This window comes from Dryobates pubescens, chromosome 23 (genome assembly GCF_014839835.1).
Source record: "Dryobates pubescens isolate bDryPub1 chromosome 23, bDryPub1.pri, whole genome shotgun sequence".
NCBI lineage: Eukaryota > Metazoa > Chordata > Aves > Piciformes > Picidae > Dryobates > Dryobates pubescens.
This window is the reverse complement of record NC_071634.1, coordinates 15,659,080-15,684,416: the sequence shown is the minus strand read 5'-3', so window position 1 is coordinate 15,684,416 and position 25,337 is coordinate 15,659,080. Positions and strand designations below refer to the sequence as shown.

At 66.5% G+C, this 25,337-nt stretch overlaps 1 protein-coding gene across 5 annotated transcripts; it reads right to left on the bottom strand.

Moving 5' to 3' along the window:
- Window positions 1-1,738: 1,738 nt before the first annotated feature.
- Window positions 1,739-22,848, bottom strand: EBF4 (EBF family member 4). 5 transcript variants are annotated; one of them, XM_054172218.1, is made up of 18 exons: window positions 22,565-22,848; window positions 21,559-21,674; window positions 16,967-17,123; window positions 16,666-16,729; window positions 16,534-16,589; window positions 15,197-15,270; window positions 14,414-14,482; window positions 9,940-10,021; window positions 6,523-6,640; window positions 5,778-5,911; window positions 5,544-5,670; window positions 4,990-5,078; window positions 4,727-4,792; window positions 3,676-3,853; window positions 3,412-3,594; window positions 2,563-2,766; window positions 2,297-2,372; window positions 1,739-2,202 (listed from the first exon to the last, which is right to left on the bottom strand). In XM_054172218.1, exons 1-17 carry the CDS (start codon window positions 22,814-22,816, stop codon window positions 2,302-2,304), a joined length of 2,040 nt encoding a protein of 679 aa, XP_054028193.1. In that variant the 5' UTR covers window positions 22,817-22,848; the 3' UTR covers window positions 1,739-2,202; window positions 2,297-2,301. The 5 variants fall into 5 exon arrangements, with proteins under 5 accessions (XP_054028193.1, XP_054028194.1, XP_054028190.1 ...); XM_054172219.1 differs by having other exon boundaries at window positions 5,778-5,908; XM_054172215.1 differs by having other exon boundaries at window positions 3,412-3,853.
- Window positions 22,849-25,337: the final 2,489 nt, after the last annotated feature.

Here is a 25,337-nt window from a genome sequence, read left to right as displayed (position 1 = left end):
GAGCCCTCTTTGGGGCCTCCCAGTCCGGGATCCCAGAGTCCTCCCCCAAGCCATTCCTTCCATGGACGGGGGGGGTCCAGTCCCTGTCTGGTGGCAGCACCAGTGGGGGTCTTCAGCTCCCCTGCCATGCAATGAGCAGCAAGGCCTCAGCTGCCTGCAAAAGGGTCCCCACATGGGTGCTGCCCACCTGGGCAGGCCTGGGGGGGGGAGGATGCAGGGCAAGGACCCCTGGGGGCTATGAGGGCGCAGGGTTGGTGCTGCCAGCACAGAGTGGCTGGATGGGGGGGGGGCGGTGTGGGTCGAGCCCCCCATGCCCTCTCCCTGGGGCGGTCCCCGGGACCCGTCCGTCACTCCTGCAGCTGCGGGGCTGACGTCCCCGCCCCCGGGGGTGTCCCCACGCACAGTCCCCTTCACACTCACAGACCCCCCCAAAGCCGCTGCCCTTCTGCAAGGCCTTTTATTTCCATGTCAGAAAGCCCCTCCCCGGGCTCCGAGGGATCCTGTGCCACCGCCGCGGGGTCACCCTGTCCCCGGGGGTGGCGGTAGGGCTGTCCCCAAACCCCCGGGACCCCCGCAGACACCCCAGGCAGGACCCAGCACCGAGCGAGGGGCAGCAGGGACAGCACGGGGAGGGGGAGCTGAGCAGGACACGGCAGTGTCACCATTACACAAGACACGGGGGAGGGGGACACCGGCCACCCCCAGGGGTGCGGGCAGGGGCAGGGGGAATGTTTTGGTTTCTTTTCCCTTTTACCCTTTATTTACAAAATTCCCGGCTGAGAGGAGAAGGAAAACCCCGGCGGGGGGCGGCGGGGAGGCAGGGCCAGGGCCGGGGGAGGGCCTTGCCTGCCGCTGAAAATGATGACAATAATATTATTAACGATTGTGATAATGACGAGGAAAGAGCTGCGGTGGTGGCCTGGGGCGGGCCGGGGACCGTGTTGTACCCACGCAGGGGCTGGGCTTGGGGAGGCTCACGGCAGCCCAGACCTCCCACCTGGGTCCTGGTCCTGTGTGGGGGTGCGGGCAGAGATCCGGCCCCAGCCCCCCCGGGAGCTGCGGGTGGGCGGCTCCAGATGTGGAGCGGCACATCTGGGGAGAGCGAGCGCTGGCCGCAGCCGTGAGAGAGCCGGGAACTGTGTGTGGGAGACAGATGGGTCCCGCCGGAGCTGCCGTCCTGCCCTGGAACATCCACCCTGCCCCAGAGCATCCATCCTATCCTGGAGCATCCTCCCCTTTCCAGAGCATCCCTCCTGCCCTGGAACATGTATCCTCTTCTTGAGCATCTATTCTGCCCTGGCCTGTCCCCCGATCCTACCTCGAGCACCCACCCTGCCCTGAAGCATCCATCCCTCCTGCCCCGAAGTAACCATCCCACCTTGGAGCATCCCTCCGAGCTCAGAGCATCCATCCTCTTCTGGATCATCCTTCCCATCTCACAGCATCCATCCCTTCCACCCTGGAGCATCCACTCAACCACACGGCATCCATCCCTCACACCCCAGAGCATCCCTCCTGCCCCAGAGCTTCCATCCTGCCCCAGGACATCCATCCCTCACACCCCAGAGCTTCCATCCTGCCCCAGAGCATCCATCCCTCACACCCCAGAGCATCCATCCTGCCCCAGAGCATCCATCCCTCACACCCCAGAGCATCCATCCTGCCCCAGAGCTTCCATCCTGCCCCAGGACATCCATCCCTCACACCCCAGAGCTTCCATCCTGCACCAGGACATCCATCCCTCACACCCCAGAGCTTCCATCCTGCCCCAGAGCATCCATGCCACCTTGGCACATCTCTCCTGCCCCAGAGCATCCATCCCTCCCACCCTGGACCATCCTGCCCACAGCTGCCCCACACTCCCCTGGGTCTCTCTGTGTCTTTCCGGGGCCAAACCCAGAGCGCTCAGGTCACTCCTGGAGGCTACCCCTAGGGCCCCTCTGGCCCCAGGAGTGCTACCCACCCAGCCAAGCTGTGCCATGCCAAGCCAGGCTGGTGCTGGCCATGGCCAGGGTCACCAAGCTGGGGTGGCTGCAGGGCAGAAGGGGGTGGGTCCCACAGCCCCCCGTGCCCCGATCCCAAGGGGAGCCCCGGGGAGCAGGTCAGAGGGGCCACGCTGCCAGGCCACGCTCAGTCCTGCTCCGTGTCACGGCTCCGGCGCTGTCCTGGCTCACGTGGGTGGCATGAGGCGGCTGGGCATGGCTGGAAGGGAAGATGAGAGGTGGGCAGAGCAAGGTGCAGTATCCCTGCTCATCCCAGCGGGAGCTGGGGGGCGCTGGGGCATGCCAGGACCTACTGTGCTTAGGAATAGGCCAACCCCTGCAGCGGCCGCGCCGGCGTGTGGAACTTGTCCGAGTCCTCGAAAGCCGGATCTGAGCAGCAGGAGGCAGAGAGGGGGTGAGGGCTGGGCACGGGGGGGGGCACAAAGACAGAGCTGGCACGGTGGCACAGCCCCGGCCGCGCCCCGGGTGCAGGCAGGAGAGCGCAGGCGCGGTGCTGCCACCACGATCCCCGCGGCTAGGGTGAACCCGGGGTGGGCAGAGGTGCCCGCGCCCGCCTCACCTTGCAGGCTGCTGGCACTGGTGCTGGCACAGGCGGGCGGCGGGGAGGGCTGTGGCCGCACCACGGGGGCGAAGGCGCTCTTCTGCTTCACCGCCGAGATCATGTTGACCGGGGAGAAGGAGAAGACCCCGGTGGGGGTGGAAGCGTTGGTGCCCGACGGGAGGGTGATGGAGGAGGCGCCGAGTGGGGGGCTGGCGGGCACGACTGCAGGGAGAGACCTGCTCAGGCTGGGCACAGCTGGGGGTGGGGTGTGATGGCGCTTGGAGACGGACTGCAAGGGCCAGGGCTCGTCGTGACTCGGTTGGCCACCTTCCCACTCACCCTCCCTGACGGTTCTGGGGACACCCTGGGGCTGGCACATGGTTTTGGGGATATGCCAGGCTGGTGCATGGCATTAAGGACACGCAGGGCTGGTGCGTGGCTTTGAAGACACCTGAGGCTGGTGCATCGCCCTGGGGACACTCTGGGACTTTGGAGCACCCCGGGGCTGGCACATGGCTTTGGGGGCACCCTGTGAATGGTACATGGCACTGGGTGCCCCCAGGGCTTGGTGCAGGGCTTGGGGAACACCCCGGGGCTGGCACATGGCTTTGGGGACACACTGAGGATGGTGCACAGCACTGGGAGCACCCAGAGCTTGGGGAACACCACCGGGCTGGTGCATGGTGTTGGGGACATGCCAGGGCTGCAGCTGCACGGTGCTGGGGATGCCCCAGGGCCGCTGCACGGCACCGGGGGGGTCCGAGGGCTAGCGCACGACTCTGGGGACACCTTGGGATCAGCACACGGCTTTGAGGAGGTCCCGGGGCCGGCAGGAGGCACCGGGGACACGCCGTGGCACCGACTCACTGGCGTAGGGCGAGTTGGCCGTGGAGCCGTTGAGGAAGCTGGGGGAGCCGGGCACCCCCAGGCCAGCCATGGTGCCACCACCATAGCCGCCGATGCCGGCGGCGCCGCCGTAGCCGCTCTGCTGTGGCGTGGAGCTGGGCACGTAGCCCCTCGGCGAGACGCTGCCCGTGTTCCGCGAGAAACCTGCGGGCGAGAGGGGCCGGGGGTGGCACGGGGAGGGCAGGGACCCCCTCCCGCCGCCCCGCGGCGCGGCCCCGGGCCCACCTTGCTCGGCGCCCTGCGGGGAGTCGCCGATGTTGACGGCCAGCTGGGTGCCAAAGGAGTTCACCCCCATGACGGCGGCGGGGCCGTGGGTGCCCGCCAGCGAGGAGAGCTGGCCCGGGGTGCGGGGCACACTGTACAGAGCCTCGGCGATGTCTGCCGCCCGCTTCAGGATGAGGTCCTGGGGGATGCGGCACACGGGGGCGGCGTCACCCCGCGGCAAGCAGAGGCTGGGCTGAGACCCCCTCCCCAGCTCGTGTCACCTCCCAGGGTGCCCACAGCGTCCCTGCGGGGCAGGGTGGGGGGTGCCAGCGGGGGCTGAGACCCCTCGGCTCATCTCACCGCTCAGGGCAACCACATCCCCCCCTCCCCCTCCAGGGTGCAGGACGGGGTTGGGAGGCTCTGAGACCCTCCCCAGCTTGTGTCACCTCATAGGGCACTCACGTCCCCAGGCACAGGATGGGCTGTGGTGGGCGCTGGTGGGGTGGGGGGTGCTGAGAATGTCCCAGCTCATGCCACCTCCCAGGGCACCCACAGCCTCAGGGTGCAGGACAGGCTGCGATGGGCAGTGATGGGGCAGGGGCTGTGCAGATCCCCCCAGTTCATGTCACCTCCCAGGGCACCCTCAGTCCCCAAGCACCCCTGGAATGCAGAACAGGACAGGGGGTGCTGAGATACCCCTTCCCCCCCCCCACACACACACCTCCCAGGGCACCCCCAGGCCCAAGCATCCTGTGCTGGGCAGCGATGGGGCAGGGGGGAACAGGACCCCCCAGGTTGTGTCACCAACTGGGAAGGAGCTGAGAACAAAGGCAGCTTTGGAGGCCTGACCCTGCTGCTCCCCTTCCCTGCAGATGGGGGGCTGGGGTGGGGGTGGGGAGTGCTGACTCAGCGCCTCAGGAATCCTGATGTGAAGCAGATGTGGAGCTGGGAGCCCAGGGCCAGCTTCTGGCTTCTGTGTCCCTGCTGTGAGGGCTTGGGGTGCTCGGGATGGGGGAGCAGGAGGGGGAGGATGGGCTGAGTGGGAGCTGCCAGGCCGGGGGGGTCACAGTACCTGGTTGCTGTGTGGCATCCCATACAGAGCCTCCACCAGGTCAGCTGCACGCTTCAGCAGCACCTCCTGGGTGGGGAGCAGGATGGGGCTCAGAAGTGGCCCCCACGGCTCCCCCCACCGTGACCCTCCTTGAGCCCCCCATGACCCTCCCTGCCTTCCCCCATGGCTCTCCTTGAGCCTTCTCCAGCATTCTCCCTGTCCCTGTGCCCTCCATGTGCCACTCTGAGACACAGGGGTGGGGGTGCTGAGGGGCAGTCCCCTACCTTGGGCAGGCGCTCGGGGTCCCCGGGGTGCCGGGGGATGACCTTCTGCAGCCGCTGGAACCCGTAGTCAATGGTGGGCTCGTTCAGTGCTGCCAAGAGAAGGGGGGGGGGGGCTCAGCTGCTGCCCCCCCAAGCTGTCCTGAACCTCCCTGGCCCTGGCCCCTCGGGAACCCAGAGGGAAACTGAGGCACAGACTGAGGGGTACAGGGCTAAGCTGCCCACCCCCACCCCAGATCAATAGGGAACCCCAGGATCTGTGTCACCTTCCTGGGGGGGGAGGGGGTCTCTACCCCTCACAGGGAATCTGTGCCCGTTCTTAGGGGTCTGTGCCCCTCACCAGGGGTCCATACCCCCATCCCCAGTGACCTGTGCACCCATAGCCCATTTCTGGGTGTCTGTGCCCCTCACTGGAGGTCTTTGCCCCTTCCCGGAGGTCTGTGCCCCTCACCAGGGGATCCGTGCCCCCTTCCCAGGGTTCTCTCCCCCTCGCTGGGGTTCTGTGCCCCTTGCCCAGGGGCCTGTGCCCCTCACCGGGCATCTGTGCCCCCCCTCACCGGTGTAGACGAAGCGTCCAGGAGCACCTTTGCAGAACTGCTTGGACTTGTAGGACAAAGTCACCTCCACCACGCCGGGGATGTGCCGCGGGGGGGTCTGCACCCGGATGGCGTGAGGCGTGATGAGCTGCGGGGCGAGACGGTGCTCAGCCCACAGCCAAGGGGCTCAGCAGCGCCCTCCCCCCACCCCGCCAGCCCCCCTCTCCCAAAGCCTCGTAACCCCCTCCCCCGTACCTCGCTCCACACCAGCATGGTGCCGAAGACGACTTGCAGCCCGTCGAAAAAGTTGTCGCCGATGACAATGACGGTGGCGCCGCCGGTGGTCCAGCCCTCGCTGGGGCTGATGGCTTTGATGCAGGGGGTGGCTGCTTTTGGGGGGAAAGGGGGACGAGGAGAGGGAGAAGCAGTGAGTGTGGGGGGCCGTGGGGGGCCCTGGTCGGGGGTTGGGGGAGAGAAGACAGAGAGGGAGAGGAGAGGTGGAGACTGAGAAGCAGGCAGGGGCAGGGGACAGATGGGTGGCCACATGGACACGGATGGGGACAGTGGGGAGGGGATGGTGGGGAAGAGCTCTAACGAGGGTAGAAAGAACACATCAGTGTGGAGGGGTGGAAAAGGCATGCATGGGACAGACAGACAGAGAGCCAGGGGGTCAGACAGGTGGACAGGGCACGCATGCACTGGGCAGAGGGAGGGACAGGCAGCTGCGCTGGATGCACGGATGGACAAACAGAACGTGGACAGACAGAGGGCACCCAGGAGGGAAGGACACCTGCATGGGCAGGTGGATGGAGAGGCCAGGGGGGTGTGCCGTGTGGATGGACACACGGACAAGGTGGAAAGATGGGCAGCCCTGGCACCGCGGGGCAGAGGATGCCACAGAAGCAGCAGCTCCCACACGCATGGATGCCACACGGGCCAGGGCACGGCACGCAGGGGCACGGAGGGGCGGGCACAGAGGGGCGGGCACAGAGGGGCTCACCTTCGGAGGGGTCGAGGCGCCGTGCCCGCCGCCCGTGCTTGGAGTTGTTGTGGACAAACATATTGTCAGAGACTGCCAGGACGTGCCCCTCCACGCTCACCGTCGTCGACACCACCACCTGCGGGGGCAGCCTGGTCAGGGACACCATCCCCTGTGCCCCACGGCCACCAGACAGCCTGCTCAGGGACACCATCCCCTGTGCCCCACGGCCACCAGACAGCCTGCTCAGGGACACCATCCCCTGTGCCCCACGGCCACCAGACAGCCTGCTCAGGGACACCATCCCCTGTGCCCCACGGCCACCAGACAGCCTGCTCAGGGACACCTTCCCCTGTGCCCCACGGCCACCAGACAGCCTGCTCAGGGACACCTTCCCCTGTGCCCCACGGCCACCAGACAGCCTGCTCAGGGACACCATCCCCTGTGCCCCACGGCCACCAGACAGCCTGCTCAGGGACACCATCCCCTGTGCCCCACGGCCACCAGACAGCCTGCTCAGGGACACCATCCCCTGTGCCCCACGGCCACCAGACAGCCTGCTCAGGGACACCATCCCCTGTGCCCCACGGCCACCAGACAGCCTGCTCAGGGACACCTTCCCCTGTGCCCCACGGCCACCAGACAGCCTGCTCAGGGACACCTTCCCCTGTGCCCCACGGCCACCAGACAGCCTGCTCAGGGACACCTTCCCCTGTGCCCCACGGCCACCAGACAGCCTGCTCAGGGACACCATCCCCTGTGCCCCACGGCCACCAGACAGCCTGCTCAGGGACACCATCCCCTGTGCCCCACGGCCACCAGACAGCCTGCTCAGGGACAGCCTCCCTGTGCCCCACAGCCACCAGACAGCCTGCTCAGGGACACCATCCCCTGTGCCCCATGGCCACCAGACAGCCTGCTCAGGGACAGCCTCCCTGTGCCCCACACCACAGGGCCACCTCATGCCCCACGGCCGTGTCGCTGCTCAGCCCTGGGGCCACCACGGAGGGCAGGCAGCGGTGTCAGCTTCCCCACGGGGACCACTCCAGGGGGGGCTCTTTGCCCACCTGCCTGTCACTAGTGTCACAGGGCTGCCCCTGCACGTGTGTGTGCACTGGGCCAGCCTGTGTGCCAAGGGGGTGCAGGTGTTGTGTGCCCACGTGTGCAGGGGCTTTCATGTGCCAGGGGATGCCCCTGCACACCTATGGGCAGCGTGTGCACGTCTGGGTGTGCTGCTGCCATGGGGGGGGTGCATCTGCACGTGTGTGTGCATGGGTGTGAGTGTGCCAAGGGCTCTGTGTGTCCATCTGCACGTGTGTGTGCTGTGCACACGTGTGTCAGCATGCCAAGGGGGGTGTGCACATCCACATACATGTGCCATGTGTGTCTCTCCTCATGCATGTGTGCTGTGTGTGCACACCTGTGTGTGCTCATGCATGCTCCAAGCTGTGTGTGTGTGCTCCTGCACACGTGTGTGTGCTGTGTGTGCACACCTGTGCATGCCTGTTCCAAGGTGTGTGTGTGTGTATCCCTGCACACACGTGTGCCATGTGTGTGTGCCCCTGCACACGTGTGTGTGCTGTGTGTGCACACCTGTGCATGCCTGTTCCAAGGTGTGTGTGCATCCCTGCACACACGTGTGCCATGTGTGTGTGCCCCTGCACACGTGTGTGTGCTGTGTGTGCACACCTGTGTGTGCTCATGCATGCTCCAAGCCGTGTGTGTGTGCTCCTGCACACGTGTGTGTGCTGTGTGTGCACACCTGTGCATGCCTGTTCCAAGGTGTGTGTGTGTGTATCCCTGCACACACGTGTGCCATGTGTGTGTGCCCCTGCACACGTGTGTGTGCTGTGTGTGCACACCTGTGCATGCCTGTTCCAAGGTGTGTGTGCATCCCTGCACACACGTGTGCCATGTGTGTGTGCCCCTGCACACGTGTGTGTGCTGTGTGTGCACACCTGTGTGTGCTCATGCATGCTCCAAGCCGTGTGTGTGTGCTCCTGCACACGTGTGTGTGCTGTGTGTGCACACCTGTGCATGCCTGTTCCAAGGTGTGTGTGCATCCCTGCACACACGTGTCCCATGTGTGTGTGCCCCTGCACACGTGTGGCTGCCTGTCCATGCACATCCCTGCCCCTGCACACACACCTGTGCCCCCCCCATTCCCGGGACCCCCCCCACCGGCAGTGCCCCGGTCCCCAGCCTGGTCCCACCCCTGTGTCCCCGGCCAGGGGACCCCAGGGGCCCCCCTGCGCCCCCCTTCCCCGTGCCCCCCCCGCCTTGGCTGCTCTCCCGGCGCCGGCTCCGCTCGATGCAAATTGGCTGGGTCGTTAATCATGTAAAAATGTCACAATTATCATATCGTTACGAGAGGCCCTAATGAAGGCGCGGTGCTGGGGGGGGAGGCCGGGCCGGACCCACCCCCCCAGCCTCCAGCTGCTGCCAGAAGAGAGGGGCTGGGGAAGGGGGAAAGGGGAGCTGGGGGGTTTGGGGAGCCTGGGGGGAAAGGGGAGGCAGAGGAGAGAGGGGCTGGGGGCTATGGGGGGTGAGGTGAAATAGGAGTTCTGGGGAGGAGAGGGGGCTGAGGGTATAGGGGAGGCTGGGGGAGAAGCCGGGGAGAGAGGGGCTGGGGGCTTTGGTGGGGAGATGGGGGAGAAGGGGCTGGAAGCTATAGTGAGAGTGGGGAGAAGGGGCTGGGGTCTGTGGGGGGACTGAAGGGAAAGGGGGCTAGGGGGACAGGAGAGGGGGGAGAAGGGGCTAGGGGTATGTGGGGAGAGAGGGGCTGAGGGCTATGGGGTGTAAGGGGAGAGGAGGCTTGGGATCTGCAGAGGGATCTAAGGGGGGCTGGGGCTGCGAAATGAGGGGTGACAAAGGGGTGGAGGGGAGCTGGGGTTGGGGAGCTGGGGCTCAGGGGGGGCTGCAAAGGGGTTCAGAGGGGGCTAGGATTTGCAAAGGGTGCAAGGGGAACTGGGGTTTGGGAAGTGGGGTCTGCAGAGCTGCTGTGGGGAACGGGGGGCTGGGAACTGGGGTCTGCAGAGGTGCTGTGGGGAACGGGGGGCTGGGAACTGGGGTCTGCAGAGGTGCTGTGGCGAACGGGGGGCTGGGAACTGGGGTCTGCAGAGGTGCTGTGGGGAACGGGGGGCTGGGAACTGGGGTCTGCAGAGGTGCTGTGGGGAACGGGGGGCTGGGAACTGGGGTCTGCAGAGGTGCTGTGGGGAACGCGGGGCTGGGAACTGGGGTCTGCAGAGGTGCTGTGGGGAACGGGGGGCTGGGAACTGGGGTCTGCAGAGGTGCTGTGGGGAACGAGGGCTTGGAGAGTAGGCTTTGCAAAAGGGTCAGAGGGAATGAGGGAGTTGATTCCCCGAGTGGGGAACTGTGTGATGCCCCCAAGCCCCTTCTGCGTGGGGCAGAATTTGAGGGGGGGTCCCAGCCCCTCACCTGGAAGCGCCGCATGTCCCGGGGGTTGCCTGCGTTCTTCAGGCAGTTCTGGTTGCACTTGAGGAAGAACTTGAGGAAGAACCTGGCATGAGAGGACAGAGACCAGAGGTGGGGAGCAGGAAACCACTGCCAACCAGTGCCAACCCCTGCCATCCCACCGTGTCATCCTGTGCCATCCCACTGTGCCATCCCGTGCCATCCCGGTGTGTCCCACTCCTGTCCTTGCAGCCTCTTCCCATCCCACTGTGCCACCCTGTCCCCCACCCCAGTGTGCCACCCTGCCCCATCCCAGTGTGTCCCCACCCCAGTCTCCCAACCTATGCCCACCCCAGTATGCCATCCTGCTCCTCATCTCAGTGTGTCCCCGTGCCAGTATGCCAACCCGTCCCACATCCCAGTCTGCCACCCTGTGCCATCCCAGCGTGCCCCTGTGCCAGCGGGGCACAGGACGGGAGCGGCAGGCACAGCCTCCTGGCCCCAGCCCCCTCCAGCCCCCTCCCCGGGGGGGCACAAACTGGGGACCACGCAGCCCCGGTGCAGGTCGGGGCCCCCCGGGCCGGGGCCCCCTGTGGCCTGCCTGAGCAGCCGGACCGCAGCCCCGCTCCTCGGGGGACGCAGGGAGCAGGGCTCCCGCCGCGGCACTGCCCACGGAGGGGGCGGCTTTCCCGGGAAAGGCTAGGACGAGGGAGACACCCCCCCGAACCCCCTCCTCCCTCCCTCCCTCCCGCCTGGCAGGAGGTAATCAGGGCAAGGAAGGAGCTGGAAAACGGCAGGAAAACACCCCCCGCCCTGCCAGGAGATTGACAGGGACGGCGTGGGGCTGGGGGTGACCCCCCTCCCGACCACCTTAACCCCTCCCCAGCCCCTCCTGACTCCCCCAGTCCCTCAGCTCCGACCCTTCTGAGGTCCCCCAGCTTCCTCAACCCCCTTTCAGCCCCCCTGACACCCCCCCAACTCCCCATCCCCAAGCCCCCCTTCAACCACTTCCCAGCCCCACCTTAGCCCCCTCCTGCTCCCTCTGATCCCACCCAGCTCCTTTAGCCCCCTCCTCAGCCCATCCTGATCCCCCCCCAGCCCCACCCTCTGACCTCCTCCAGCCCCCTTAACTCCTCTCCAGCCCCTGCTAACCACCCTCACCCCCCCATCCCCAGCCTCCCTGGCCACCCCCAGCCCCTTTAACTCCTCCTCGGCCCATCCTGACGCCCTCATCCCCCTTTTCTCACCCCCTTTAACCCCTTCCCAGTCCCATCTTAACCCTCTCCTGACCACCCCCAGCCCCTTTAACCCTTCCTCATCCCCTCCTGACCCCCACAGTGCCCCACTCTGTCCTCCTCCAGCCCCCTAACCACCTTCATCCCGCTCTAGCCACCTCTCAGCCCCCCATCCCCAGCCTCCCTGACCCCTCTCAGTCCCTTTAACCCCTCCCCAGCCCATCCCGACACCCTCACCCCCCTTCTCTGCCTCTCCCCCCAGCCCTTTAACCCCTCTTCAGCCCCTCCTGCACCCCCCCCAGTCCCTCTCTCTGACCTCCTCCAGCCCCCTTAACCCCTCTCTAACCATCCTCAACACCCCTCCCCAACACCCCCCCCCCCGACTTTCCTGACCCAGCTCCCTGGCCCTGCCTCTACTCTGCTGGGCGGGGTGGGGGGATCGGGGTGGGGGGGATCGGGGTGGAGTGGATAATCCTTGTGCTCCCCCCCCCTCCCCCCGCCCCCCGGCAGCCACATATGGGCCGGGGAGTTATAAATACCGGCGGGGGAAGCATTAGCATCCCGCCTGCACCCCGCTCCCCATTTAATATGCAAATTCCCGGCGCTGCTGCCGAACACCTTCTGTTCCCGGCGCATAAATTTGAATCCGCAATTAGGCTAATCTTGTATAATTAATGAAAAGCCTCAATTTTAGCTCCTAAGTAATTTGATTAACATGTTGATAGGGCACTTAGCCGGCTCTCTAAACCAGTGGGGCTGGGCGAAGGGCTGGGGAGAAGGGTTGGGAGGAAGGGGAGGGGGTGCGGCGGGAGGGGAGGGAGTGGGGTGGGGTAGGAGCTGGGGGGGGGTGGGAAGCAGTGGGCTGGGCAGCAGCCTGGCCCCGGGTGACCACCACCCCCCACCCCACCCCCCTCGCCCCCCAGCGGATGGAGGAAGGTGAGAGGATGTGGGGGATGTCCCTCTCTAACGCCACCAGCTCGGGGATGCCGCTAGCCAGGGGGTGTCATCAGCTCCAGCCCAGGGGGGCTCCCTGGGGGACTGGGGCTGGTGAGGGCAAAAGCAGGGAGCTGGGCACCAGCCTAGCTCCAGGTGAACCCTGCCAGCAGGATGGGGCTGGGGAGGGGTTAAAGGGGCTGAGAGTGGGTCAGGGAGGCCGGGGATGGGGGGCTGAGAGGTGGCTAGAGGGAGATGAAGGTGGTTAGGGGGCTGGAGAAGGATGGAGTGGGGCACTGCGGGGGTCAGGAGGGGATGAGGAAGGGTTAAAGGGGCTGGGGGTGGTCAGAGGGAGCAGGAGAGGGTTAAGATGGGGCTGGGAGGGGGTTGAAGGGGATGAGAGTGGGTCAGAGAAGGAGAATGAGGGCTGAGGAGGAGTTAAAGGGGCTGGGGGTGGCCAGGGAGGCTGGGGATGGGGGAGTGAGGGAGGTTAGAAGAGGCTGGAGAGGAGCTAAAGGGGTTGGAGGAGGTCAGAGGGTGGGGCTGGGGGGATCAGGATGGGCTGAGGAGGGGGCTAAAGGGGCTGGGTGGGGTCAGAGAATGTTCCTTCAGCCTCGAGGGGTCCCTGGGGAGATGGGGTTGGGGATGGGCCCCAGGTGACCCCCACCAAGGGATGGAGGAGGGCAAGGGGGCACCGAGGATGCCCCCCTGGATGCCACCAGCCCAGGGATGTCACCAGCCAGGGGACCACACCTCCAGCCCTGAGAAGTCCCTGGGGAGAAGGAAGGGGGCTGGAGGGACACTGTCCTCAGGTGTGGGGGGGAGAGGTCCCTGCCTCCAGCACAGGGGAGTCACAGGGCACCCCAGAAGCACTCGAGGGGTGCAGCACCTTGGGACAAGGTGGATGAGGGCACGGGGGGGGACCTGGGGTCACCATGAGCAGGAGGTTTGTGATGGCTGGGCCATGGTGGCTGCACCCCCCCCGGCCATGACGGGGAGGGGGCAGTGGCTGCGATCCCCACAGCTGGCTGGGCACAGCTGGCTGGGAGGGAGGGCACAGCTGGTTGGCAGCAGCACAGTTGGAGCAAGCTGGGGTCGAGGTATGCAGGATCCATCCCTTGTCCCCAGGGACCCTCCAGTGTCCCAGGGAGAAGCTGATCACATGAAACCCCCCGGGACCAAGGGACAGGCCAGCCCCCGTGGTCCCCAGTGTATTGCTCTGGCCCCAAGGTGCCCAAGATGGGGTCCCTGGAGGCCTCAGCACCTCCTGAAGAGGGTGGGCTTGACTTGGTGTCACCAGGGCAGTGCCATCGTGCCAGGAGAGCCATGAAAACTCCTGAATGGGGACAGAGGGATGGGCACAGGACAGAGGGATGGGCACAGGACAGAGGGATGGGCACAGGACAGGCTGGGTGGAGGGACAGGGGGACAGAGGAGGGGATGTGTGGGGGCCTGGGGGTGCTGCTGGATGGAGGAACAGCTGGTGAGAGGGCAGATAGAGAAGGGAGGGAAGGAATGGGCAGGTGAAAGGGTGGGGAGGAAGAATGGAAGGAGGGATGGGGGAAGGATGGATGGAAGGAAGGAAGGATGGATGGATGGATGGATGGATGGATGGATGGATGGATGGATGGATGGATGGATGGATGATGGGACAGCAGGATGGGTGATGGACAAAGGGAGTGATGGAGAAGAATGGGGGATGGCAGGAGGTGAGGTGTGTGCAGTCTGTACAGGCAGGACAGAGGGACAGGGCTGCAGACAGACAGACAGACAGACAGGTGCCTATGCTATGCCTATGCCCACGGGCAGGGCACCATGTCCAGGCACACATCAGGCTGGGCTGCCCACTCCCTCCCTGCCCTGGCAGGGAGGATGGCTCTGTGCCTCCCCGTGGGGGCACGCCGGGGGACACGGCGCCGGGGGACACGGCACCCGGGGACACGGCACCCGGGGACACGGCACGGGGGTGTCCCTGCGGCTCCTGGCCCCGGCGCGGGGCTGCCACCGGCTGCCCGTCCCTCGCCACAGCGCCCCGGTGGCGCCCGGCTGCTGTATTGGTCCCAGGCCCCTCGGAAGTGCCGCGGTGACGGCGAGCGGCCCGTCCCCGTCTGCCACCGCAGCCTGGCCCGGGACCCCGGCCAGACCGGGGGCACCTCACCTGCCCCCCGCCCCGGAGCCCCCGCTCTGCTCCCCCAGCTCATTGGCGCTATCGAAGCATCGCTCGCACCCCCTCCCCAGCCCCCGGGGACCCCCCACCCCAGCTCCCAGGGTCCCCCCGCGCTGCCCCCTTCCCTCGGCCGCAGCGAGGTGCGGGGGATGCCCCTCGGTACCTGTCGATGATGACGGGATCCGAGGGGGTCTCGTTGCGGTTCCCGCAGCTCTTCTTGTCACAGCAGCGGCTGGACACGGGCCGGGGACAGGAGCTGGCGTGAGGGGGGCTGGGGCCACCCCTACACCCCCGACCCTCAGGGCAACACCCACCGGACCCCCACTTGCCACCCTTGTGCCCTCCAGAATCGCCCAGTTTAGTGTTGGGGAGTGGGGGGGGTCCTGCCCCACAACGGGAGAGGGGGGCAGAGGAACCCCACAAATGCCCAGGGTGGGAACACATCTCAGGACAGGGACAACAGCCATAGGTGCCAGGGCAGGGGGCTGTGGCAGAGATGGCACCCCTGGGGCACCCCTCTTACCCACCCCACCACCCCACATCATGGGGCTGGGCTCTAGTTTGGGGCTCTTGAGGGGGCATTCGTGCCCCAGGAAGCCAAAGAGGAGGGAGCTCTGAAGCGGGGGTGCCCCAGCCCCACACTGTTCCTTGGGGCTCCTCGTCACCCACGGGGACACAGCAGTGCCACGTCTGTGCCACCTCTGGCTGGCCAATCAACACGTTGGTGCCAGCCCTGGGGAGCGGGGAGCAGCGGGGGGCCCGTCCCTGGCATCGTTATCCTGGCTCCTGGAGATTAATTAACCACCCTGGCACGGAGTCTTAATTTGCACAAACACCCAGGCGAGGGTGGTAAACAAGAGCAGCACTAATGGGGCACGGGGGACCCCACGGTGCCAACCTGGCCCCCTTGGTGCCACTCGGTCCCCACAGGGCCTCCCCCACCTACCTGCACATGATCTCGTGGGTGAGGAGGACTCGGCACATCTCTGGGTTCTTGTCCTGCCCCTCGTAGATGATGGCCTGGGGGGGAGGAGAGAGCACGCAGGGGGGTGCCACCACCTCCGGGCACCCTGCCGCCAGCCCCTGCCACCGCTCCGGCCCCTCCCCGACCCATGGACCTTCCTTGGGTGACCCCAGCCAGGCTGGGGGTCCTCAGTGGCAGCTGAGGTGGGAGCAGGGCGGGGGGGCACCCTGCCAGGGAGCTGAGTGGGTGCACACGTGTGTGCCCATGTGTGCTGTGCCCTTGTGCACGTGTGTGCTGTGCCCATGTGTGCTGTGCCCATGTGCACATGTGTGTGCTGTGCCCATGCACCTGTGTGTGCTGTGCCCATGTGTGCTGTGCCCATGTGCACATGTGTGTGCTGTGCCCATGCACCTGTGTGTGCTGTGCCCATGTGCACATGTGTGTGCTGTGCCCATGCACCTGTGTGTGCTGTGCCCATGTGTGCTGTGCCCATGTGCACATGTGTGTGCTGTGCCCATGTGTGCTGTGCCCATGCACCTGTGTGTGCTGTGCCCATGTGTGCTGTGCCCATGTGCATGTGTGTGCTGTGCCCATGTGTGCTGTGCCCTTGTGCATGTGTGTGCTGTGCCCATGCACCTGTGTGTGCTGTGCCCTTGTGCATGTGTGCTGTGCCCATGCACCTGTGTGTGCTGTGCCCATGTGTGCTGTGCCCATCTGCACATGTGTGTGCTGTGCCCATGTGTGCTGTGCCCTTGTGCATGTGTGTGCTGTGCCCATGTGTGCTGTGCCCTTGTGCATGTGTGTGCTGTGCCCATGCACCTGTGTGTGCTGTGCCCTTGTGCATGTGTGCTGTGCCCATGCACCTGTGTGTGCTGTGCCCTTGTGCATGTGTGCTGTGCCCATGCACCTGTGTGTGCTGTGCCCATGTGTGCTGTGCCCATCTGCACATGTGTGTGCTGTGCCCATGTGTGCTGTGCCCATGCACCTGTGTGTGCTGTGCCCATGTGTGCTGTGCCCTTGTGCATGTGTGTGCTGTGCCCATGCACCTGTGTGTGCTGTGCCCTTGTGCATGTGTGCTGTGCCCATGCACCTGTGTGTGCTGTGCCCATGTGTGCTGTGCCCATGCACCTGTGTGTGCTGTGCCCTTGTACACGTGTGTGCTGTGCCCATCTACACACCTGCCTGCTCTGCCCAGCTGCATGCACTTGCACAGCTGTGCCAGCCTGGCACACGCACGTGTGCACACCCACTCACAGCCATGCCCGCCTGGCACTGCCAGATGCGTGCAGATGTGTGCAGATGTGCCCCCAGGCCGGTACCTGCTTGGACATGGAGTCGATGAGTCGGACGTAGAGGTCCTGCTCAGTCCGGAGCCCTGTGGTGAGAGGGCACAGGGTGAACCCTGCCCGTGCTGCCCCCAGCCCTGGCACGCCCCAGGCACTGGCACCCACCATTGCTGTAGAGCAGCTGGAGCCGGTAGTGGATGCCATTGTTGGTTTTCTCTCCGTTCTGCTCCTGGGGGGAGGAGGTTGGCTGGGGAGAGGACATCCTGGCCCCCTTCCAGCGCAGCCCTCGGGCAGCCCCCGGCGGTGGGAGCCAGGTCGGGAGCTCCCCACACGTGCAAGGAGCTTGGGACAGCTCTCAGCCTCTGCAGGACAGCCTCCTGCACACCTCCAACGGCGGGGGGGGTGTGTGACCCCCCACCCTACCCCCCCCCCACGCCCCCATTCCCCCCCTTCCCGGGGGTCTCACCCGCTCCTTCTCCACGAAGTCGATGAAGGAGGTGCGCTCGATCTCCACGGGCTGGCCCTGCCGGTCGTACATGGCCAGCACAAAGTGGAAGAAGTTGGATTTCCGCAGGTTGGAGGGGGGCTGCTTCTCAAAGTGGGCTCGGGCCAGGCCCACCCCGCTGCCAGGAGGAAGTTGGGGTGGGGGGAGAGGAGGGGGTAAGCATGGGGCGGCTGCCAGCACACCCCCCGCCAGGGTCACCCTATCCCCAGGGGACAGGCTCGGTAGTACCCTCCCAGCTCCCCCTGGCAGGTACCAATGGTCCCCCACCACCACAGGGTGCTGTGGACCAGGATGAGGGGACAACACAGGACCCCCAGCAGCCCCTCCCCAGGGTCACCCCATCACTAGCAGACAGGCTCCGTGGGAGCTGCTGACCACCCCCGTGGAGGGTGACAGTGCTCCCAATGCCCCCCGGGGCTCTGCAGACCAGGACGGGGCCAGCACTCAGGACCCCTCTCCAGGGTCCCCCCATCCCCAGGGTCCCCCCATCCCCAGGGTCACCCCATCCCCAGGGGACAGGCTCGGTGGGAGCTGCCAAACAGCCCTGTGGTGGGTGACAGTGCTCCCAACGCAGCAGGACGGGGGGAGCACCCAGGACCCCCACCCAGCTCCGTGGCCAGGATGTGCCCGTGGCCAGCACGCCCCTCCTGCTCACAGAGCTTGAATCTGGGGGAGCAAGGCTGAAGCCAGCCCTGGTCTCCAGGAAGGAACAGTCCTCAAGACAGCCCCAGTGCTCAGGGAGGGGACAGGCCCCAGGGTGCCGCTCCGAGGGCCACCGCTGCTGCCCTTGCACGGCCACCAGAGTGACCGCACAAGGGAGGGCCCAGAGCCATGCCCAGGGACGAGGGCTCCACTGCTGAGCAGTCCTCATCCCTGTCACCTCATCCCCAGCCCAGTATGTGAGCCCTGTCCCCAGCCAGTGTCATGCTGGGGGGGGGCAAGGTAAACACAGCAATGTACAAACTTTGCCCTTTTCATCATGAGAAACACATCAGGTGAGGACGGGGGGGGGTGGGAGGGGCTGGATTTGGCTCCCCCCACACCAACCTCGGGGAGCCTCCAGCTGCCAGAGATGGTTCCCATGGGGACCCTGTGGACCTTCCAGGCCCCCTCGGACCTTCTAGTCCCCCACAGCATGGAGCACGACCACCTCACCCCACGCTCTGCTCCTCCCAGCGCTGCTCCCAGCCCTTGCCCCCAGACGTGAGACTGTGGGGAACATGGGGACCCCCCCCCCCCCGGTGCTACACAAGACACAGCCACCAGCATGGCCTCCAAACAAGAGCAGGAAGGAGAGGTCCTATTAGCAGGACCACCCCGGGGCAGAGCCAGCACAGGGCGAGTGCAGGTCCCTTGGCACCTTTAAGGGCACTCCTTGGGCTTTAGTTACCTCCTGCCATCACTCCCAGCCCTGACCCCAGCTGTGGGCACCAGCCAAGGCCAAGTGTGAAGCCCAGACCCTGAAAGCCAGGGAGACAACGCTCCAGGGACACCTCTCCGGGGACACCTCTCCATGCAGAAGCAAAGAGCTCACCAAGGTGACGACCAGGGAGCCAAACCAGCCCTGTGGCAAGCAGCGGGGCACACGCCTGGCACACTCGCCTGGCACAGGGGCACCTGTGTGCACAGCCACACGCCTGTCCCGGCACACATCCTGGCACACTCCACTGGGTGTCCCCCTGTCCCCTACCCATGGGTCCCCCTCGTGCCGAGGAGCTCGCTCCCAGGGCATCCCATGCCCACGGCATCTTGCCTGGCACGTACACAACCGACACACGTGTCCAGGCACAAGTGTACAGCCAGCCCCCTCCTGTCTCACTGAGACCCCAGCCCAGTATGCCCAGCGGCCATGGGGCCGCACGGGCAGGTGGCAGGGTGCCAGCTGGATGGCTGCAGCCAGCCAGCGTCCTCTTGCCCCCCCCCCAACCTCCCCGCCACCCCCCCCCCCATTCCCCTCTGCTCTGCTCCCCACCCCCAAAAAGCTTCGTCCCTAAAGTGCCGGGGCGGGGGCGCGGGGGGGCGGTAATGGCTGCATCTGGGCTCCCGGCGCTGCCGTCATTAATTATTGAAAGCAATCAGTGCATTTCCTAGCAGAGGAGCCCAGCGCTGGGCTCTTACAGGAACAGCAGCAGCTTCCCTTGGCGGGCACCCCGGGCACCCTGGGCATCGCGCACTGATGCAACCACAGCTCCCTGGAGGGCGGCTCTGCAAAGCGTGGGGAGGGAGGGCTGGACCCCCACGGCCGGGAAGAGGAGACCCTGCGTGGGCTCACCTCCTGGCCCCCAGACCCCCCCTGCCCTCCCTGGCGTGGGTACCAGCTGGCATCACCCAGCAACCCTGCAGTGGCCATGGGGTCACCTATGGGATCGGGGGGGGTGTCTACGGAGGGTGATTGTAGGGGGGTGGTAAAAGCCCTGCCCCTGCCCCCAGGGGATCCGAGAGGAGTGCAGACAGGGGGTGGAGGCAAGATTGGCCTGGGGGTGACCAGTACCCCACAAACGTGCCCACACTGCTGCCAGGCACCATGGTGGGAAGGGGTGGGGGCACGGCAGCTGGAGGGCACCACAGAGTGCCCAGCATCCCACGGGGAGAGGGCAGGGGGATCTGGCAGCCCCATCCTCACCCCCCGGGGCCCCACTGGCACACAGAGACATGGGGGCAGCCATGTCCCTGCCCACGGGTGCCAGCCCTCTGTGTGTGTCCCCTGGGTGGGAGTGGGCCAGATTCCACACACACACTGCCCCCCATCCAGCCTCACAGCCCCACCCTGGGGCATGGAGAAGTTTTCTGGGTGCTCAGTGCCAAGGCTGGCAGCCCCCCGCACCTCAGCTTGGATACTGCAGCCCCCACCTCGCACTGCCCTCCCCTCACAGCTCTCTGGGCTGGGACCCTCAGTCCAGCCGCTTCGGGGGGGCTCTAGAGTGGCGGCTGTGCCCCTCCGCGGGGCGGGGGGAGCTTTGCTGGGCTTCCCGAGGCGGGGCGGGGGGGGGCTGTGCAGTTTTCAACCGTCCGCTGAGTACCCGCAACTGTGTTGGGGTTTGGGGGAAACTCCGGGAGCCCCCAGCCCTCCAAACCCCCTGTCCGCGGATGAGGAGAGGGCACGGAGCGCCCCGAGTCCCCTTCCTGTCACCCCCGGGCAAAGCCACAGCACGGGCCGGGCACAGCCCCCTGCTTCCCGACCGCCCCGAGCCGCACGGCGCACACAGGGTGGGGGCAGCAGGGGCTGGGGTGCTAGGGGCAGGGCTGCAGGGGTCCCCCAGATGCAGCCAGGATCCCGCTGGGCACAACATGGGGAGAGAGCAGGGGGGCAGGGGGCACAGAGCCACTCCCTCCCCCCAGTAAGGACAGGAGATGGGGTGCAGGGAGCCCTGACCCCCCCCCCCAAGTAAGGGCAGGAGATGAGGACGGCTGGGGCCGGGGAGGGCATCAAGCATCGGGCTGCATCGAGCCTGGTGGCACAGGCTGCAGCGGTGGCTCACCCCAGCCGATGCCAACAGCCGTGCCCGGGAGACAGGGAGGGTACCGCTGCCAGCCCTGCCTGTGCCCTCGGCGGCTCCCCAAGAGCTGGGGCTCAGGGGACAGGTCCCAGTGCCGGCGGGTGCACAGCATGGCACGGCATGGCAAGACCACGAGCCCCTCGCAGATCTGGCAGCGGGTCCTGCCCCACTGCCAGCACCCATCGGCCCTCCCAACACAGGGCAGCAGGCCTGGCATGCACAGGGCACCAAGGGCTCAGGGTGCCTGAGGTGCCCAGGGGTGCTGAAGGCCACAGGGGCTCTGGGATGCCACAGGAATGCAGTGGGTGCCCAGAGCTCCAAGAAGTCCAGGGCATGGGTAGCACCCGGAGTGCCTGAGGTACCTGCTGGGCATGAGTGCCCAGAACAGCCATGAAGCTCATAGTACCTCAGATGCCTGCAGTGGCCAGGATGCCCATGGTGGGCAGGATGGATGCCCACAGCACCTGTGATGCCCACAGTGCTCGGGATGCATGCAGAGCCCGGGATGCCCATGGTGAGTGACATGCCCACAGCAAATGGGATGCCACTGGAGATCATGATGCTCATGGAGCCTGGAGCACCTGGGATGCCCACAGTGCCTGGCATAGCCACAGAGCCCAAGGACCTCACAGAACCCAGCACAATCAGAACACCCTAGATGCCCACAGCAACAGCAGTGCCCGCAGTGCCCAGGGTGCTCACAGCACCTGGGATGCCCAGGGAGCCCGAGATGCCCGCAGTGCTCAGGATGCCCACCAAAGGCAGGATGCTGGCAGAGCCCGGGATGTCCATGGAGTCTAAGATGCCCACCGCACCCAGGGCACCCATGGAGCCCGAGGCGCCCACTGCACCCGAGATGCCAGTGGAGCCCGGGATGCCCGCAGTGGCCGGGATGCCCGCGCAGCCCGGGATGCCCGCAGTACCTGGGATGCCCACTGCACCCGGGACGCTGGCGGAGCCCGGGATGCCCGCAGTGGCCGGAATGCCCGCGCAGCCCGGGATGCCCGCAGTACCTGGGGTGCCCACTGCAGCCGGGATGCCCGCGGAGCCCCTTACCTCTGTGCCGCCGTGCTGGCATCCAGGATGCCGGTGCCCTGCAGCCAGCGGACGGAGGGCAGCCCGGCGGTCAGCGGCTCCTCCTTCATGGGCAGCCCCCCCCGGGGCAGAGCCTCCTGCACCGAGAACATGGCAGGGGCTCAGCGATCGCCCCCAACTTCCCTGCCCCGGGTCCGGCAGCGGAGCTCGGAACCGGGCAGGTGCCGGGGCCGCCGGGGAAGCGGCATCTGCGGAGGGTGACCGGGAGGGAGCCGGGGGGGAGGCTCGAGGCGGGGGAGGTGGAGGCGGAGGCAGGAGGAGGCAGGGCCGGAGAAGTTGGAGACGAAGGAGCCCAGGAGCCAAGTGCAGGGACCGGGAGGAGAAGGGGCGGGGGGCGGCGGGGAGGGAGGGATGGGGAGGAGTGGAGGGAGGGATGGAGGAAGGCTTAGAGAGGAGGGAGGGATGGAGGGAGGCAGAGGAGGAGTAGAAGGAGGGAAGGAGGGACGGATGGAAAGAGACAGAGGGCTGGAGGGAAGGAGGGATGCTTAAAGGAGTGGAAGGAGAGGAAAGGAGGGAGGAAGGTTTAGAGGAGTGAAGGGAGGGAAGCAGAGGAGGAGTGGAAAGAAGGAGGGAGAACGGCTTAGAAGACAGGAGGGAGGGATGGAGGAAGGCCGAGAGGAGGAGTGGAGTGATAGAGGGAGGGTTGGAGGAGTGGATGGAGGCAGAGGAGGAGCGGAGGGAGGGATGGAGGAAGGCTTAGAGGACTAGAGGGAGGGATGGAGGAAGGCTGAGAGGAGGAGTGGAGGGATGGAGGAAGGCTTAGAGGACTAGAGGGAGGGATGGAGGGAGGATGCGAGGACAGGAGGGAGGGATGGAGGGAGGCAGAGGAGGGCTGAAGGGAGGGCTGGAGGAAGGCTGAGAGGAGGAGTAGAGGGATGGAGGGAGGAGGAGGCCGGCGAGGGGCGCGGGAGGGGGCAGGCGCGGCTCGGGATGGGGCGGGGGCGGGCGGCTGGCGGCGGCTCGTTACCGGGCGGGCGGCGGCGGCGGGCGCGACGCGGGGTGGCGGCGGCGGCGGCAGCGGCGACGGCGGCAGCGGCAGCAGCAGCAGAAGCGGGCGGGCGGGGGGCCCGGAGGGTCCGGGGGAGCTCGGGGTGCCCGCTGTCCGCCGCCGTGACCCCCCCGCGGCCCCCCGGCCCCGCCGCCCCGCCGCTGCCACCAGCACCATCAGCACCAGCACCCGGCGCCGCGGCCCCGCCGCTGTCCCGCCGGCCCGGGCCATGCCGCCGCCGCCGCCGCCTCCCCGGGGAGGCAGGGCCGGAGCCGCCGGGGGAGGCGGGGGCCGCGGCCGGGCAGGCTGACATCATTCCGGGGAGGAGCGGTCCCTCCCCGCGCCGGGGGAGAGGGGGGCGGCGGGCACCGGGCACCCCGGGGCTGGCGGTGGGCAGCCGCCGAGGGATGCAGAGGAGAGACCTTGGGTTCCCCAGGGGGACTCCCAGGCCTCCGGTTCCGAGTGAGCCCGGGCAGGCCCCGGGGGTACCCTGGAGGGACCCTGCTGCATCCCCAGAGATGCTCCGGAGAGACCCCAGGCAGGTCCTGCAGATACCACAGGGTGACCCCAATGCATCCTCCAAGACACCCTGGAAAGCACCGGGGCAGGTTCCAGGTGTACCCAGGAGAAGGCCCTGCTGCAGCCCCCGAGATGCTCTGCAGAGATCCCAAACAGGTCCTGCAAACACCCCTGAGTCACCTGGAAGCAGTCTGCCAGACATCCTGGGAAGACCCCAGTCGGGCCCCAGGCACACCCCAAGTGGGCTCTGGAGACAAGTCAGGGGGACCCCAATGCACCCTCTGAGATGCTCTGCAGAGATCCCAAACAGGTCCTGGAGCTGCTCCAGGGCAACCCAAAATGTAACCCACAGGACACTCTGAAAGACCCCAGGCAGGCTCTGGGTGTACCCTGGGGAAGATCCCAGGCTGCTCTGGAGACATCCCAAACAGGTCCTGGAGATACCCTAGAGACACCCCAATGTATCCCCTACTCCAGAGAGACCCCAAACAGCCTCTGGAGACACTTCAGAGGGCCCCTGATGGACCCTCAGGGCTGCTCTGGAGAGATCCCAACCAAGTGCTGGAGATAACCCAGAGCAACCTGAATGCATCCCCTGAGACCCCCTGGAGACACCCCGGGCAGGCCCTGAGGGTAGCCGAGGGGAGACCCAAGCTGCATCCCCTGAGATCCCCTGGAGCCACTCCAAATAGGCCCCAGGGACACACTAAATGGGCTCTGGAGAGGGACACCAATGCACCCCAGAAGACATCCTGGAGAGAGCCTGGGCAGGACCTGCAAGTACCCCAGAGGGGATCTTGCTGCACCCCTGAGACACCTCAGAGAAACCCCAAACAGGCTCTGGAGGCGAGCCAGGAGGACCCCAATGCACCCCCCCAAAGATGCTCTGGAGAGACTCCTGGCAGGCCCCAGGAATACCCTGGGGACATCTCACTGTGTCTGCTGAGGCAGCCCAGAGAGACCCCAAAGAGGTCCTGGGGGTCCCAGAGCAGCACCAAGGCTCCCTGGAGACATCTCCCCCAGGGGAGACCCCAGTGCATTCTGAGAGGCTCTGGAGGCATCCCCAACAAGCCCTGGAGACACCCCTGAGTGACCCCAGTGGGCCCCCTGAGACACCCCTGAGACCCCCAACAGGTCCCCAGAGACCCCAGAGTGGCCTCACTGTGTCCCCCAGGGCTCCCTCCTGCAGGGGTGGCCCAGAGGACTCTGCTGCATCCTCTGCAGTGTCCCAGAGCGACCCCAAGTACCTCCTGGAGGTACCCACCCCAGAGGGACCCCACTGCATCCCTGTGTCCATCCATCCCTCCATCCCGGTGTCCATCTGTCCATCCCCCAGCATCCATCCATCCATCCATCCCTCCATCCCAGTGTCCATCTGTCCATCCCCCAGCATCCATCCATCCATCCCTCCATCCCAGTGTCCATCTGTCCATCCCCCAGCATCCATCCATCCATCCATCCCTCCATCCCAGTGTCCATCTGTCCATCCCCCAGCATCCATCCATCCATCCCTCCATCCCAGTGTCCATCTGTCCATCCCCCAGCATCCATCCATCCCAGTGTCCATCTGTCCATTCCCCAGTGTCCATCCCTCCCTCTATCCCAGTGCCATTGTCCATCCTGCCACGCCCCTGCCCATCCCAGCCTCTGTCCATCCATCTGTCCCTCCAGGTGTCTGTCTGTCCGTCCATCCACCCACCCACCCACCCATGCCCCTATGCCACCCAGACACCCCCGGGCTGGGCACGCTGCGGGCACAGCGCAGGGGGGCAGTGGGATCCCTGCTCCCTGCCCCCTCCTCCCCCCATTTCCAGGCAGAGCTGGGCTGAGCCGTGCTGGGGTGGGGGGGACATGACAGATGGGTGCCCCCCCCCGGGACTGTGCCCATGGGGACCCAGCCTCCCTGGCACCGCTCTGCTAATGGGCCCTAATGGAGACAGCGGGGCCGGGAGGTGAGGGGGGAGGAAAGGGGGGATGCAGGATGCGGGGCCGGGGAGGGGGCGCTGGGGATAAGGGAAGGAATGCTCACCCTCCCCCCCCCACCGCAGCAACCCCCCAGCAAGCCCCTGTGGGACACAGCAGTGGGGGGGGGACGCCTGCACCCCCCTCCTGTCCCCCCCCCCCGACTCGGTCACCAGGGTGAGGATCCCTGCGGGGACCCCCGGGCGGCTCCAGCAGGGTCTGGGGGGGGAGAGCAGGGGTTGGCTATGGAGGATGGGGGGAGAGAAGAGGG